Consider the following 13,882-nt stretch of genomic DNA (forward strand, 5'->3'; position numbering starts at 1 on the left):
GCTGCTGCAGCGAGTCATGGGATTGTAACAATGAGAATAATAATGAGAATCACCGGTTTCCACTGTCTGTGCCCATTCCAGCCGTCTCCGCTAACTCTCACGTCTACGTGATGTGTCTTTTCGCATACTGTGAAAGTGTGTGTGTTTCTTTCACACTGACCTGTAAATGAAGAGAACCTTCAGTCCAGTGGAAGAGTCCACACTCAGGTGGGAAGGACGGCAGAGACAAAGAGGCCGGTTGAGACCAACTTCCTCCATTCTCAGGGAATTACTGCTCAGACAACATGGGAGCAGATGGAGGAATGTTTCTGAAGATCTTACCTCCACCCATTTACCACAAACACCTCAGAAATTCCAACAAATATTCACTAAGACACTAAGGAAACAGACTCTTTGTAAAACTCACAGTGAACCTATTTAGACACAGGATGCATGAATGTGGAGCTACAGTATGTGGCAGAGCTCCATCCACTGAACAGGGCCACGGTGTGGATCACAACTGAAGCTGTGGCTGGGATTTTAATGAGTGACTGCGGCGAAGCACGGAGGAGGTCCATTGTGTCCAGATCTGCAGCGTCTCCTCTGCGCTTTGATGTGCGGCAGCAGACGGAGCGAAGACGGGAGAGAAATGAAAGCGCTGGGGCTCAAAAGAACAAAAGACCTGAGAGCGAGAACGTGTGGCAGAGACGATGGGAAGTCAAATGTTGAAGAAGTGGAATGAGTTGACTCCTCGGACACATGTGCGTCTAATGCGTGTGCATTCGTACTGTATGTGAGCGTCTCCCCTCGTGCAGAGCAGCTGGAGCTGGAGCCGGGGCCGGGGCCGGGGTGGGATATGCAAATGCAGCGTCTGTCTGCCGGCCCCTTCAGAGGCAGCGGAGCAGCACGCTGCCGCTCGCACACACACCCTCGCTCACGCCGCGCGCGGAGGACCTGGATGCTCGCGCCGAGTCAGCAGCTTAGCAACGCGCGTGCGTGCGTGCGTGTGTGTGTGCGCGGTGCTGAAGCCTTCCTACAGACAGGCTCCTTCCTTTCCTGCGTCCTTCTCTCCTCCAGCACACCTTTGTGTTGCTCCTCTTCCTCCTCCTCCTCCTCCTCTTCTTCCTCCTCCTCCCGCCTGACTCTCCACTGAGCTCCGTCCTGTGCGTTCAGACTGTGCTCTAGTGGGTGTGATGCTGCTGATGCTGTTCAGGCTCCATGTCTCCTTCCGGGCCCGTTGAAGAAGCCAAGACTGCGAGTGTGCTGGGGGACTTGAACACAACACCCTGAGGAACCTGGAACTCACTTTTTTTGCCTGTTCTCGTCATCAGCTGGTTGTGTGTGTGTTTGTAGAGGAAAACTAGAACAATGAGGACCAAGTTGTACCAGCTGCTTGTGCAGATCTTCCTCTTAGAGGCGTTGCTATGTTTGGTGGACAGCAAAGGAACCTTCTATGGAGGCCACGTCAACCCATTCTATGGAAGCAGATACAACCTGTACAAGGGTGGACTCAGCCCTCCCTACTCTCCAAACAAGCCCATGACCCGCCACAAGTAAGTGCTTCGTCCGCTGAGGCTAACGCATGTTCTGCCCCCGGCTCACGCTGCTTCCAAGCAGCTCCAGCGCCTGCAAACAGGTCCTGCCTCGAACTGTACTTCCCCTGAGGAAGAGGCATGGTTCAAGTTAGGAGGTTGGAGCCGGTAACGGATCCCTGAATTGACTCTGTGTTTCGCTCTTACTCGCCCTTAATCAGCCCTTTTCTGTGGTTCACACCTAAAACCATCTGGTAAACAACAAATGACACGCTGCGCTATGAAAACAAAGCCGTCATTATGGCCTCCTTTACGCCGGGACGGGAGGCGCTGAGTTGATGACAACAGTATTGATCCCTCGCTGCCGCCTGTGCGTGTGTTGAAGAGGAGGGGGCTCACGGAGGGTCCAGCTGGGCACCAGCTCCCAGAAGGGAGGGGTCCCAGTAACACGGCTTCTCTGTGCTTCAGAGGGAGCCATGGTTTTTGCAAAAGCACTGGGTGCTGCTGTCATGTGCAGCCACATGAGAGAAGCAGGGTACTAATCCCAGACCATGCATGATGAAAAGTCTGCAGGTCATGAATCAGAGGCTTGTGGCTTTGTTTTTGCCTGGATGGAGGAGCCGAGCGTTTCGGTTTTCCCTCCTTTCCTCCCGTCTCTTTTGCTTGGCTTCCCCCGGGAGCAGTTATGCCTTTGGACAGCTCCCCAGCTACCTGCTGTTCCACTCGACCCGCCACAAGGACCTCAGCCCTGCTCGGCCTCCCGCGACCTCCATCAGGGCCAATGCAGAGCCCGCATTCGCTCGCTCACCCTGACAGTTCAATCGTCATGACGACGGTCCCATCAGGCGGCTGCTGCGGCTAATGGGATCCAGTCCCACACCTCAGATTCTGCACTTCGATCAGAACAAACCTTCAGTAAAACACAGGAGCTGCTGAATTAGCTGAGGCTTATTGGGATTTGTAACTGTGAGACAATTAGCGAACATCAACAAGTCGATATAGATCAATGGATTAACTCAACTACTTCTAGGTCACGCTTCACTGCCCAGCAAAATCAATCCATCAGTATCACTGGTAGTGTAGAAAAAGCTGTGTGGCTTGTACTTTACTGGTCCCTGCTTCACGCAGGCGACTGGACGCTCAGCCAGCTGTCGCGCTGACGGCTGCGCTTCATCCCGCGTCACCCGACCGGTTGTTGCTGGTCGCTACAGTAGTAATAGTCCCTCACACGCGCCTGGCTCCATCTGGGCTGTTTACGAGCCGGCCGACCCGCCTCGACGCGACGGACCCTCAGCGCCAGACCACCGCCTCAGATATCTGAGCTCCGTCCTTGTGCGCCTGACCGCTCGGTGGAAAGAGAGGCTTATAAATAACACGCGCTACAACGTGAGCGCGAGCCTTTGTGTTGTGGCCATAAACGAACGCACTCTACACGCGCTGCACATGTTTATTATGTGTCTGAGTCACATGCGGCAAACTGTGAGATGTTTCCACATTCTCAGCTGCTGGCGAGCTGCACAAGCAAAGCAAGTGATTACATGTAACAGTCACTCCATTCAATCACAGTCGCCAACTGTGGCATCACAACACTGTACACGCACCAGTGTTTAATGGGGTTTCAGTATTTTTACATGCATGCTCACATTCTGCAGCATCTCACTTACTGAAAACAAGGAAGGATCTTACACACGGTGTTTCCCACCGTAGCACACAAACACAGCAACAGGTGGAACCTAAAATCCATCCACTGCAGAAATCAATTAGGATCTGACTGGATCCCGCGTCTTCACTGGTCAGATAAGAGAGAGCCTGAATGATGCATGAGACAGGGGTCGATGGGGAAAGGTCAGCGAGCTGCTGGAGGTTAGAGCTGTGAGCCGCTCTCCAGCTACGGGTCACAGAGGCTGGTCAGCAAACTCCCAAGACCCCAAGCAACATGAATACATCCAATGCAACATGAAGATGAACACATCATCATGCAAAATTTCACTTTAAAATGCTATTTATATACTCTATACTGCCCAGCTGCCACTGAATACAACCCCAGGACACACACAGCGAGTTTAATTCTGTTTGAAAACTCTTCTATTACAAACACACAGATGCATTGTTTCATAAAGAAGATTATGAGCTTTGGAAAATGCCTGCACATAAGTTATTGCTGTGTTTTCCAGTAGCAGTGTTTAAGCCTCTTAATATGTTGCAAGAGAAAAATGGAACCAAGCATAAAAAAGTACAACTGTGTCAGCAAACGCAACTTAAGGATTTAAGTTAATGTTGAGAGCTTAATGTTACAGCTAAAGGATAATTCATGTCTGTCATTGCTGTAACAAGCATTAGAGGTTAAAATCCAGAATGTAAGCGCATGCAAAAGCAGCAGTTTCCCTTTAAGCCATAATAAGCAGGTCTGGCTTGGATATAAACTTGTATATGAATGAATGATCCTCTTAGCCACAGAGCTGGGAGTATCACATCTTTCCTTTAACCCTAATCAGTAGCCACAAGTGTAACGTCAGTAAACTCTGCAGCATGGGTCCTGTGAGACATGCCAGTTGGCTGGAAATAGGATTCATTAAATGCATGTATGGAGAGGGACGGGCCCTGGAGGAGCGCAAGCCCAGAGACACCATTGTTAAAGGTCCTATTAAAGATTTCATGGTTTTCTGTGAGGCCTGCTCCAGTCATAAATCTGTCAGAAGCAAAAGCATTGGCCCGAGTTCAAGCAGTCAGGAACCCTGCAGGTGAGCAAGTGGTTAATTATGCAGTATGCTGACCCCTAAAGTCAAAACAAGTGAGGCAATGGAGGAAGAAGTGGCCAAGAGAAGGCAGGAGAAGCAGAAGGGAGGATTCCTAGATACAGTAGGGAAAGTAAAGCAGAGAGGCGGGTTGTGAGTGGACCCAGAACCGGGCCCAGCGCAGGTTGGAGGTCTAACAGACATGATGTTGGCCAAGAAACGTTCCACAGGAGAATCTGAGATGGGAGCTGTGCTTCCCCCCAGAGAGGCTGCGGAGCGGTTTAGGAACGGTAATGCTATACTGGAAATATTTACGGTAGTACCAGAGCAGCAGTCAAGGAATGACATGCTCCAGTGATAGAAGAAAGGCAGGATTCTGGCAGCGAGGGGGAGGTGTAGCGGCAGAACGGGGCCAGTGAGGCAAGAAAAACAGCGAGCGCGGCGGCTGTGACGGAGGCGAGCGCTGTGTTGACTCTGAGGAGGAGCGCGGAGGGTCAGACGAGGGCGGGAGGTGAGGAGGCGGCCCAGTCAGCTGGGGCTGGAGGTTCCGTCAGGGCGGATCGGCTGAAGTCACTCCTGCTGGTGTTTGACACAAAAAAAACATCTCAGTTTACAGAAGATGTAGAAAATTGTGAGCCAAATAACAGTTTTTATGGATCTTTACTAAGCAGCGCTTGAGCGAGACGCGGCTCCGATGGCTGAAACCTGTGGAATGCGCTCACGCTGGATACGATTAGAATGAGAACTAACCAGGAGCAGCAGCGCCTCTGACTATTGGGGGATCGTCCTGATATTTGCTGCATCCTCTGCATCGGCCTCCTGCACCTGATCAGTGTGCTGCCTTCAGGTCCAGCGTTCCTGTGCAGCCCCGTCTGGGTTCTTAGATGAGTTGATTGCTTCCTGTTTCTCTGACCTCCTCCTGAACTCACTGAGCTCCTCCGTTTCAGGCTGTTTGACAGGTTGTGGGTTCTGTCTTTGTGCTGCTACACTTCACCTGCTCCCTCCGTTTGACACCTTTATCTGAATGGCTCAGATTATCTTGCTGTTTCACACAGAGACCTTTACTGGTCAGTGGGAGAATCTAAGTCATAAATAAGGTTGACTTGACCTGCGTGACCTTCATTGTCCTGCATTCAGTGTCTCATCCTGTGTGACCAGTCCTTCTGTCCCGTCGTTCCACTTTTGACCCTCGTCTTCCCACATGGGAGGTTCAGTTGATGGAGTATGTAGTTTCTATGGAGCTTCATTGTGTGCGTGAGTGTCATTATCAACTCAACATTTGTCCTACTGTCTGAAGGTGTCTTTAAACGCAGCGTAGGAGGTGATCTCCTGTCGCCCCAGGGAACTGAATTGATTTCAGCCCTCGACTTTGATTCTCACAAGGCCACAAAAAAAAACCTCTGTCTGTAAAACACAGAGACTCAAATGACACGGACCGGTCTGTGAAAACAGGCGAAGAGAAAGAGGCAGAAACAGAAACCTGTAAGCAGGAGAACATATTTCATCTGCTACATCTGGATTCCTGCACCTCAGTCTGAAGCTCATTGGCTTCTACAGACATGCACCTGACAAACGAATCAGTGAACGTGGTCATTCCTCACCTGAATGATCAACCATGCGCATAATGTGAGAAGAGTCACTTATGAGCCCGTACACACACACACACACACACACACACACACACACACACACACACACACACACACACACACACACACACACACACACACACACACACACACACACACACAAATGCAGAGTAAGTCTTCAAACCATCACACGAACAGTAAAAAAAAAAATGAAATCCCCAAACCCTCTTTTTATACAGATGAAGTACCGGCTATTTCCATTTTGCAATAGTGCACTCAAACACTTCCTACAGCTCGTACTCGCTGGTCTCGCATGACATAAAGTCATTTATTTTGGCACCAAAGGTTGTGTGTATTGTTTGACCAGCAGATGAGAGCAGAGGGAGAGATAAGTCTTGACTCCTCTCAGGGACCATAAAGGAAAACACCTGCAGGTGGCAGCGACCGGACGGAGGCTATTTGTTGAGTCATCGTGTGAAGGGAAAGCGTTAAGAGCGATGTGCCTGTGAGTACGTGGTTGTAACCGCATTAATCCACCACCACTTCGTCCACAGCGCGCGGCCAGTGGCAGGTTGTCAGGCTGCTATGAAAGGATCTGTGTCGCTCTGACTCCTGCCCTTCTTCTTCTATTAGCATATGTCAGCACAGAGCTGGTGTTGACACACACACGCACGCACGCACGCACGCACGCACGCACACACACACACACACACACACACACACACTGTCAGCCCTTTGCAGAATGCAGCAGCAGTGCAGCGGTTTCTCACCCAGACTCTGACAGCCCTGTGTGTTTGCCCTCTGAACCTGTTAATTTGGCGTGCAGACGCTCCCTCCCCCCAAAACCCCTCGATTGGTCCCGAAACAGCTGCGCAGCAACTCCGAGCGCTGCACGTGTTGCTAAACGCTCCCCGCTGAATGCAATAAATGCTTCACATGTGAGCCTGCGAAGTGTGGATCATCGTTTCCTGTGTTGCACGGGGACCAGAGGAACACTTAGCTGTTGCTATAGCTGCAACCGGCAATTAGGAGAAAGGAAGAGAGAAGGTCCAGCTCCGCCGTGATGCAACAGCTGTTCAAAGTAGTGAAGTTGTAGTAGTGATTCTGCACACACACACACACACTGTAAATGTCCAGCTTCAACTAAAAGCATCATCGCTGTCACATGACCCTCCTTTACCTTTGTTCATCCAATGAAGACTGATGCATCCTAGTGTCATCATGGTGCTCACATGTTTAATGTCCCCCTCAGGAACCACTGCGCTTACGTGGTCCAGAAGAACATCACATGCACCATGCAGGATGGAGTCGCTACCTACGTGAAGGCCGAGTACACCACCAAGTGCATCTGGGGCCAGAAGTGTCCCGTTGTCATGTAAGCGCCATCGGTGCTGAAACACAACGCAAACCTCTGAGCGTCTAGATGTCAAACATGCAGTGAGGCTGTGCTGCCCTCTAGTGGCCGTGTCACGTGAAGGATCCGTAGTTAGACACACAGCTGATAAAAGATGTATTTGTTGGCTGTTATTTATTAGTTTTGTGTGTACTTACTTATTCAGCTGTAGATGTGGCCAAACCCTCTTCTTTTCATACACTTGTCGTAGTAAAAATAGCAAAAGTTGCATTCAGATTATTATTATACATGTTACACATCGTGCTCCAGACTAATTATCCCCTAATCTTGACTTTATTATAATTAAATGCACATGTGTGTATATTTGTTTATGACTGTATTGTTTCGTCTGTTTTCAGAAGATATTCTTAATAAGATAACTGTAAAGTTCAGAGCTGACTCTGGTTCAGTCCTTGAAGTCACATTTACACTAGTGTATCTTAATCTCCTAATCTTCTAATCCAGGTTTAATCCCATAGAGAACAAACTCATCCCTTTATTTCTATTCTGCTCCCACAAACCTCCCCTGTCCCATCGGTGTGCTGTTATTATGATTCCTTCACAATATTTATGATTTTTCCTTCAGGTACCGGACGTTTTACAAACCACAGTACAAGGTGGGCTTTAAGACGGTGACAGAGCTGGAGTGGAGGTGTTGTCCCGGTTTCTCTGGAGAGAACTGCTACGATGGACCCACATCGTTGCCCGATGTCATGATGCCACCGTTTAAGGGTGCGGCTCTGCCCCATCGCCCAGGATTGAAGGGGTTCCCTCACGGGCCCAGACCCCCTGTGGAGCAAAGACCTGGAGGAGGCCAGCTGGAGCCGGGCAGACCCGTGCCCGGTGTACCAACAGGTCAACTGCCTGCGGGAGGTGGAAAGCCAAGCAACGGTGAGGGGAAGTAAAGGATTCATGTTCACATGTAAAGCACCAGACTGACGACGACAGTTTTATCCAGTCCTTCTCCTACTTCCTGTTCTTTCAGTGTTGACAGATTTTATTTCATAAAATTCTCCTTTCACTTTGGAAATACAGAAAACAAAATCTCCGGTGTGACGGGCGAGCGCTTGGATCGTATCGAGGTGGAGATCCGGCGCCTCGTTCTGGGTCTGGGCACCCTGAACGGCGTGGTGGCCGGCCTGGAGCAAAGGCTGCGCACCTCCCTGCGGGAGGACGCCAACCGGATGCTGGTGTCCCTGCTCCCCGGTGGGCCCCGGGCACCCGACGCCACCGTGGGGTTCGGGGTGATGCCGGATGGGACTCCTGGCGGACTGGACGGTGGAGAGAGCGTCGCTGGATTTGGAGACTTGGCAGGAAGAGTGACGGAAGTGAGGGACGAGCTGCGAGCAAAGACTCACATCTTGGAGGAGATTCAGGTAAGTGCGGCAGGAAGATTAGCTACATCAGCGGGTTTTCTCTCCTCACACCTGTCTGTGGCTTCAGGGAATGGTCCTGGGTCACGACGGCCAGCTGAAGCGGCTGATAGAGGCCAACGGCGAGCCCGTCCCCGGCCCCGCCTCCACCGCTCATCTGGACGAAATCGTAGACGCCAAGCTGGCTGTGGTGCGGACGGAGATCCTGGACGGCTTCGAGCGGCGCCTGACCGGGATGGAGAACCACTGCGACGAGAAGATCGGGGAGGTGCAGAAGCAGTGCCACAAGGACAACATGGACGGCCAGGAGCTGATGCAGCAGTCTCTGGACGGAAGGGAGACGGGCATCAGGGAGGAGCTGGGATCGCTGCAGGCTCAGATCCAGGGACTGACTGTGACTGAGAGCTGCTGTGGACAGGTAAAACAAATACAGGGGATTCTGCAACATATGTTCCTCCGATGAGACTCTGATGTGTTTTACTTCCTTCTGCAGGTGAACAGCCTGTCCCAGCAGATGCTGCAGCTTGAGGAATCAGTGAAAAGTGTGACAGAGTCTCAGCGACAGCTCGGGATCGTCTTCAGGGAGCAGAACTTCCACGTGGAGACGCTGATCGAAACCCGCCTGGCAGATCTTGAGGAACGCCTTATCGCCACCGAGGGCCAGTGTGATCGAGTGGGGGAGCTCCCCGGGGGCCTGGACGGCTTCAAGACGCTGCTGGAGGACAAGCTGAAGACCCTGGAGGAGAGAGTGTTCGTGGCTGTGGAGGAGCTGAGCAACGCCACGGCGCCTGCTCTGCTGGAGGGTCAGGTGGTTCCTGCGCTGGAGACGGAGATCGAGTCTCTGAGGAGGAGAGTGGATGGAGACCTGGATGACATACACAAGCAGATAATAGACCTGGAGCTCCTCTGCACGTCCTCCTGCTCGCCGGCCACGCCCCCCGCCGGCGGCGTCGGCGTGGAGGAGGACTGTGACGGGCTGGAGAAGAAGATGACCGACGGCCTGAACTCCCACTCCAAGCAGCTGGACAGCATCAACAGCACCCTGCACAACCTGCTCCTGCGGCTCGCCCAGGAGGAGACGGGGGGCGCCGTCCACGGGGAGATCACCCTGCTCAAAGTCAACATCAACTCTGTGAACCGCACCCTCAAGGGCCTCAGGGACTCCGTTAGCTTCATCGCCAGCGAGGTGGGCCACGCCAACGCCAGCTGGGAGGAGCGGGAGCACCAGCTCATCAACCAGGTGCAGGGCATCACCAAGCTGGTGGGCCACCAGGCCTCCCTGCTGGGGGCCGGGGAGAGGCGGCTGGCCCAGCTGAAGGGGGAGCTGGTGGCCTTGAAGCGGCGGCTGTCCGGGGAGCTGCAGGGCTGCAGGAGCACGGCCATGGAGGTGCAGCGCGAGGTGAAGGACGTGGACAGCAGGGTCAGCCAGGTGGAGGGACAGTGCGGCAGCCTGGGGGAGCTGGCGGAGCAGCTGGAGCGCATCAGAGCCGAGCTGGAGAGGCACTCGGACTCGTATCTGGCCCAGGTGAACGGAACCCTGGCCGACCAGTCGGAGCAGCTAGCGGAGCTGAGAGGGACGGTCAAAGACTGCACGTCCAGGGAGGCGGCGACGCCAGCGGGAGCACAAGAGAACAGGCCCCAACACTGAGCTCAGATCACGCCCTCAGCTTCAAAGCCCACATGCGCACACGCAGGTGAACGGAACCGGTGACGTGCGCTCATGAGCTCCTGACCCCAGATCAGACCAGTAGTGAAGCGAGGAGAAGCAGAACAGAACCCCCCCCCCCCGAGCGGACGAGCGGCGTTCTGGTCCAAAGGGCATTTGTTTCATCTCTGACCATGAATGTTTTATTCTCACGTTTGACCTTTTTAACTTATCTGAAGTGACTGCGTTGTTAAGCTGATATCTGTTTGAGTCCATACATCATAACAAAACAAGGCGAAGGACGTCGGACTAATATGCTGCTACGGGTTTCAAGCACACTCACCATCCTCTGTGTGGACACTTGTCTCTCTCAGAATACTGTACATCAACTTGGTGCTAATGACGTTTTTGTAAACTCCTGTTTTCCACGTGTTTTAAATGCATATGTCTTTCTACATTAACAGGTGTGTGTTTGTGTTTGTTCCGAGCTGCAGAGAAGTTCCTGAATTCACTATTGGGGACAGTGACTTCACATGACCGTGTGCACTGAAACACTCAGGGCTGGACACACATGTTATTATGTGTGAGTTCAATTGGGGCCCAGTTTCAGCCATAATAACTACAACATTTGTAAAATAAATATTGTTAGTTATTACCAATATTAGATATTACCAATGTAAGTCATGACCTTAATGACCAACAACTAACTACGTCACATTTAACAGCCAAAAACTAGATCTCCCTGTAACAACCAACTGACGGAGAGGATTTAAAAAGCTGCATCATCTATTTTCCTTTAAAGCCCAACATTACACAATCAGGACAGAAAACAGATTTGAGTTATGCCTGAGCCTGTGGTCGGCTGCTGCGTCTGCAGGTTTCACAGTAACAGCATATAGTTTAGGACGGCAGCATCTTTCACTGATTCGCTGGCTGTCAGCCGGTAATGGGACTAGAAAGGCACCATTAATATACCGCGTGATGCAAAGCATGTTGCCTGCTGTGCAGCAGAGATTCTGTTCAAACTACATCTCCACCAATTATACAAAAGGAAAACCTGATAAAAAGCCAATTTCTCCAACAGACACCAGAGAATTGTAGCTGTGGACTTATTCCTGGTTCGTGGCGACCTCTGGACATCGATCGGTTGGTGGGGCTGAGTCCATATGTTTTAAATCCAGGCTGAGGGGGTGTAACTACAAAACCCTGGCTGGGAAACAGGCTCTGGCCAACAGTCAAACCTCAGATTCCGTCCTGGATGTCAACAGGGAACTAACTTCCTTGTGGGGCTCCCGAGGGGATTATGAGAATTCGCCTTTCCGGTCGCATTATGGGAGTTGTGTGGGTTGTTACTGCAGGAATAGGGCCTGTAACAGGGTCCTTATTCCACCACAGCTTCTCCCTATCCCCTCTTCTTTTTACTGCGGCATGCATCATGATCTTTGGTGAGTGGCTTTGATTGCAAATTAAAGAAACAGCACAGTTTCCTCTGTAGGGAAACCAGGCTCAGAGAATGGAATGACTTTGGACACGGGTCCACGGGAGGGAGTTTCTGCTGCTGCAGATGAGGTGTTGCTGAATCTGATCAGGACGCCTCCCTAGCGCCTCCCCTTGGGGACAGACCAGGCACATGGAAGGAGTGCACAGAGCAGAACGAGACCACGCTGTGCAGCTTCAGCGCCATCTGGCCTGGGAGAAGCGTCCATCCAACCACCAGGAGGCGCTAGAGTTAAGGCTGAGGAGCAGGAGTCATGAAACTGCTGCCAGAGATCTGATCCCTGATGTCATTTGAAAATACTGGGATTGAATGGAAACAAAACTGCGAGGCTGAAGTGACATGAAGAGATGATAAGGTGGGTCGTTAGGTGAACGCGTTGGCAGAGAAATCAAAATGTTTAGAGAGAGAGAGCTTAGACAGGACTTAGTGAGAGTCAATGAAACGCGGTGAAATGAGCCGTAAAAATGTGTTGACCTTGCACCACCGGAGCACCGTCAGCAGGTCTCTGGCACGGCATCAGCACATAGCTTTAAAAGACAACATCTCTCAGTAACTGGAACAGGATGAAGCCACCACAGTGGAATGAAACCCAGAAGCTTGACATAAAGATAATAACGCTGCAAGGGCCGCACCACGAATGGCAGGAGCAAAATACTGAAGCAATCAGGAGCACGAGAGGAGGCGTGAAGCGCAAGCAGTGGGTGTGGTGGTGTGAAAAGACAAAGTGGGTTTGGCTGGAACACTCAGGAGCTCCGCACGCTCAGGAGGAATATTCAAAGTGATGGAGACGTGAGGAAGGCAGGGCAGGGCAGACAGGAGGTCAAAGGTCAGACACGGGCAGAGAGCAGCGCGAAGCGGCATGACACGGCGTGAGAAGTGGAAGCAGATGTGTTTACAGCCTCGCTGTCCCTCGGCTGCATCCCTGCTCTCCTGACGCGAGCCGCCACAGTCAGCACGCGGCGACCCGGCCCGCTGAACCCGCGGGCTCGCCAGCGGCCCGGCGGCGACACCGACGTGGCTGCAGAGGAGGGAGGGGGGCGCGATCAGGCGTCAAACAGGGCAGAGCTGCTTGGAGCAGCCATGGGTGAAGCTCCTACCTGACATCATAACAAACAGTTACATAATCCGGGCAGTTCCACGTTCGTGTGGCTTCCATATATAGGCCGCGCTCCTCCGCTGTCTTCTGCTGTTGCACATGCATGAGACAGCGCATACTCACGCACATGTGCACACAGCGTCCCGTAAGGCAATGTTGTGCTCTATTACTCACACGTCTGATCTAACCCGATATGAGCGCGCGGCCCTCGGATGCACCGCGTCGGCGCATACGTCGCATGGAAGGTGCACACGCACAAAGCCAGAGCCTGCGAGGAGCTAAAGGGCACGTCCGCGGTCGTCCCTCAGCGCCCGGAGGAGGTGCACGCGTGTGTGTGTGTGTGGGGGGGGGGGCGCCAGCCACCACTCCAACGCCCCTGAAAGACAAACGGCGCGTCCTGATGCACGTCCAAATGGAAGACGCTCTGCAGCAGACGAGCGGCAAATGGCATCAAAGCCTCCGAGCGCTGAGGAACCCGAGGCCCTCGAGGGGCCGCGCGTGGGAGAATTAATGAAAGGCGCGCGCGTCCCGTCGACGTGCCAAAGCGACTCGGCGTCTTTGAGTGCGCGCGTGCTGGACTGAACAGCGGCGCGGATGTTCGCATACCACAGCCTTGTGTTTCCAGGGCTCCGTTAAGATGTGGCCTCTCCAGCCAGGCTCTGTGCCGCTGCCAAGCTCCTCTCACACACACACAGCAGCTACTGTTACACACCAGCAAAGAAGCGGGGCCTTTCTCAGGCCGGGCCAGAATAGATGAGGAGCGCTTGGATGTTCAGGGAGAGTGCGAACGTGCACACATTCAGGCGCATATATTTAAAGCAGCTTCCACTTGTGGTGACTTGCAGAGATGCATAGTTAATGTGGCGAACGCCACGGGGCAGGCGCTGCTCTGATTCAGTGAATCTTAAGTGACCTCTGCATTTCACGCTGCACTCTGGGTGACAGGCTGGACCGTCCCAGCGGCCGCCGGTTCCGTCTGGGGCTACGAACACAGCCACGCCGTCTGCAGAGCAGCCGGGGTGACGAGGTTCGGCCGCGAGGC

At 52.7% G+C, this 13,882-nt stretch overlaps 1 protein-coding gene across 1 annotated transcript; it reads left to right on the top strand.

The window, feature by feature from the left end:
* Positions 1-895: 895 nt before the first annotated feature.
* LOC114859467 (EMILIN-3) lies at positions 896-10,707 on the top strand. Its single transcript, XM_029157630.3, has 6 exons — positions 896-1,532; positions 7,088-7,210; positions 7,815-8,119; positions 8,264-8,604; positions 8,672-9,019; positions 9,095-10,707. The coding sequence occupies exons 1-6, from the start codon at positions 1,348-1,350 to the stop codon at positions 10,247-10,249; spliced, it is 2,457 nt and encodes an 818-aa protein (XP_029013463.1). The 5' UTR covers positions 896-1,347; the 3' UTR covers positions 10,250-10,707.
* The last annotated feature ends 3,175 nt before the right edge of the window (positions 10,708-13,882 follow it).

The sequence above is a fragment of the Betta splendens genome, chromosome 7 (genome assembly GCF_900634795.4).
Source record: "Betta splendens chromosome 7, fBetSpl5.4, whole genome shotgun sequence".
Lineage (NCBI taxonomy): Eukaryota > Metazoa > Chordata > Actinopteri > Anabantiformes > Osphronemidae > Betta > Betta splendens.

What these genes read in the sequence shown, in the direction of transcription:
- LOC114859467 (XM_029157630.3), top strand. Translation starts at nt 1,348, where the DNA reads ATGAGGACCAAGTTGTACCAGCTGCTTGTGCAGATCTTCCTCTTAGAG. An exon ending in CAGAAGTGTCCCGTTGTCAT is followed by an intron (nt 7,211 to 7,814) that starts GTAAGCGCCATC and finishes TTTTTCCTTCAG; the next exon opens with GTACCGGACGTTTTACAAAC. An exon ending in CTGAGAGCTGCTGTGGACAG is followed by an intron (nt 9,020 to 9,094) that starts GTAAAACAAATA and finishes TTCCTTCTGCAG; the next exon opens with GTGAACAGCCTGTCCCAGCA.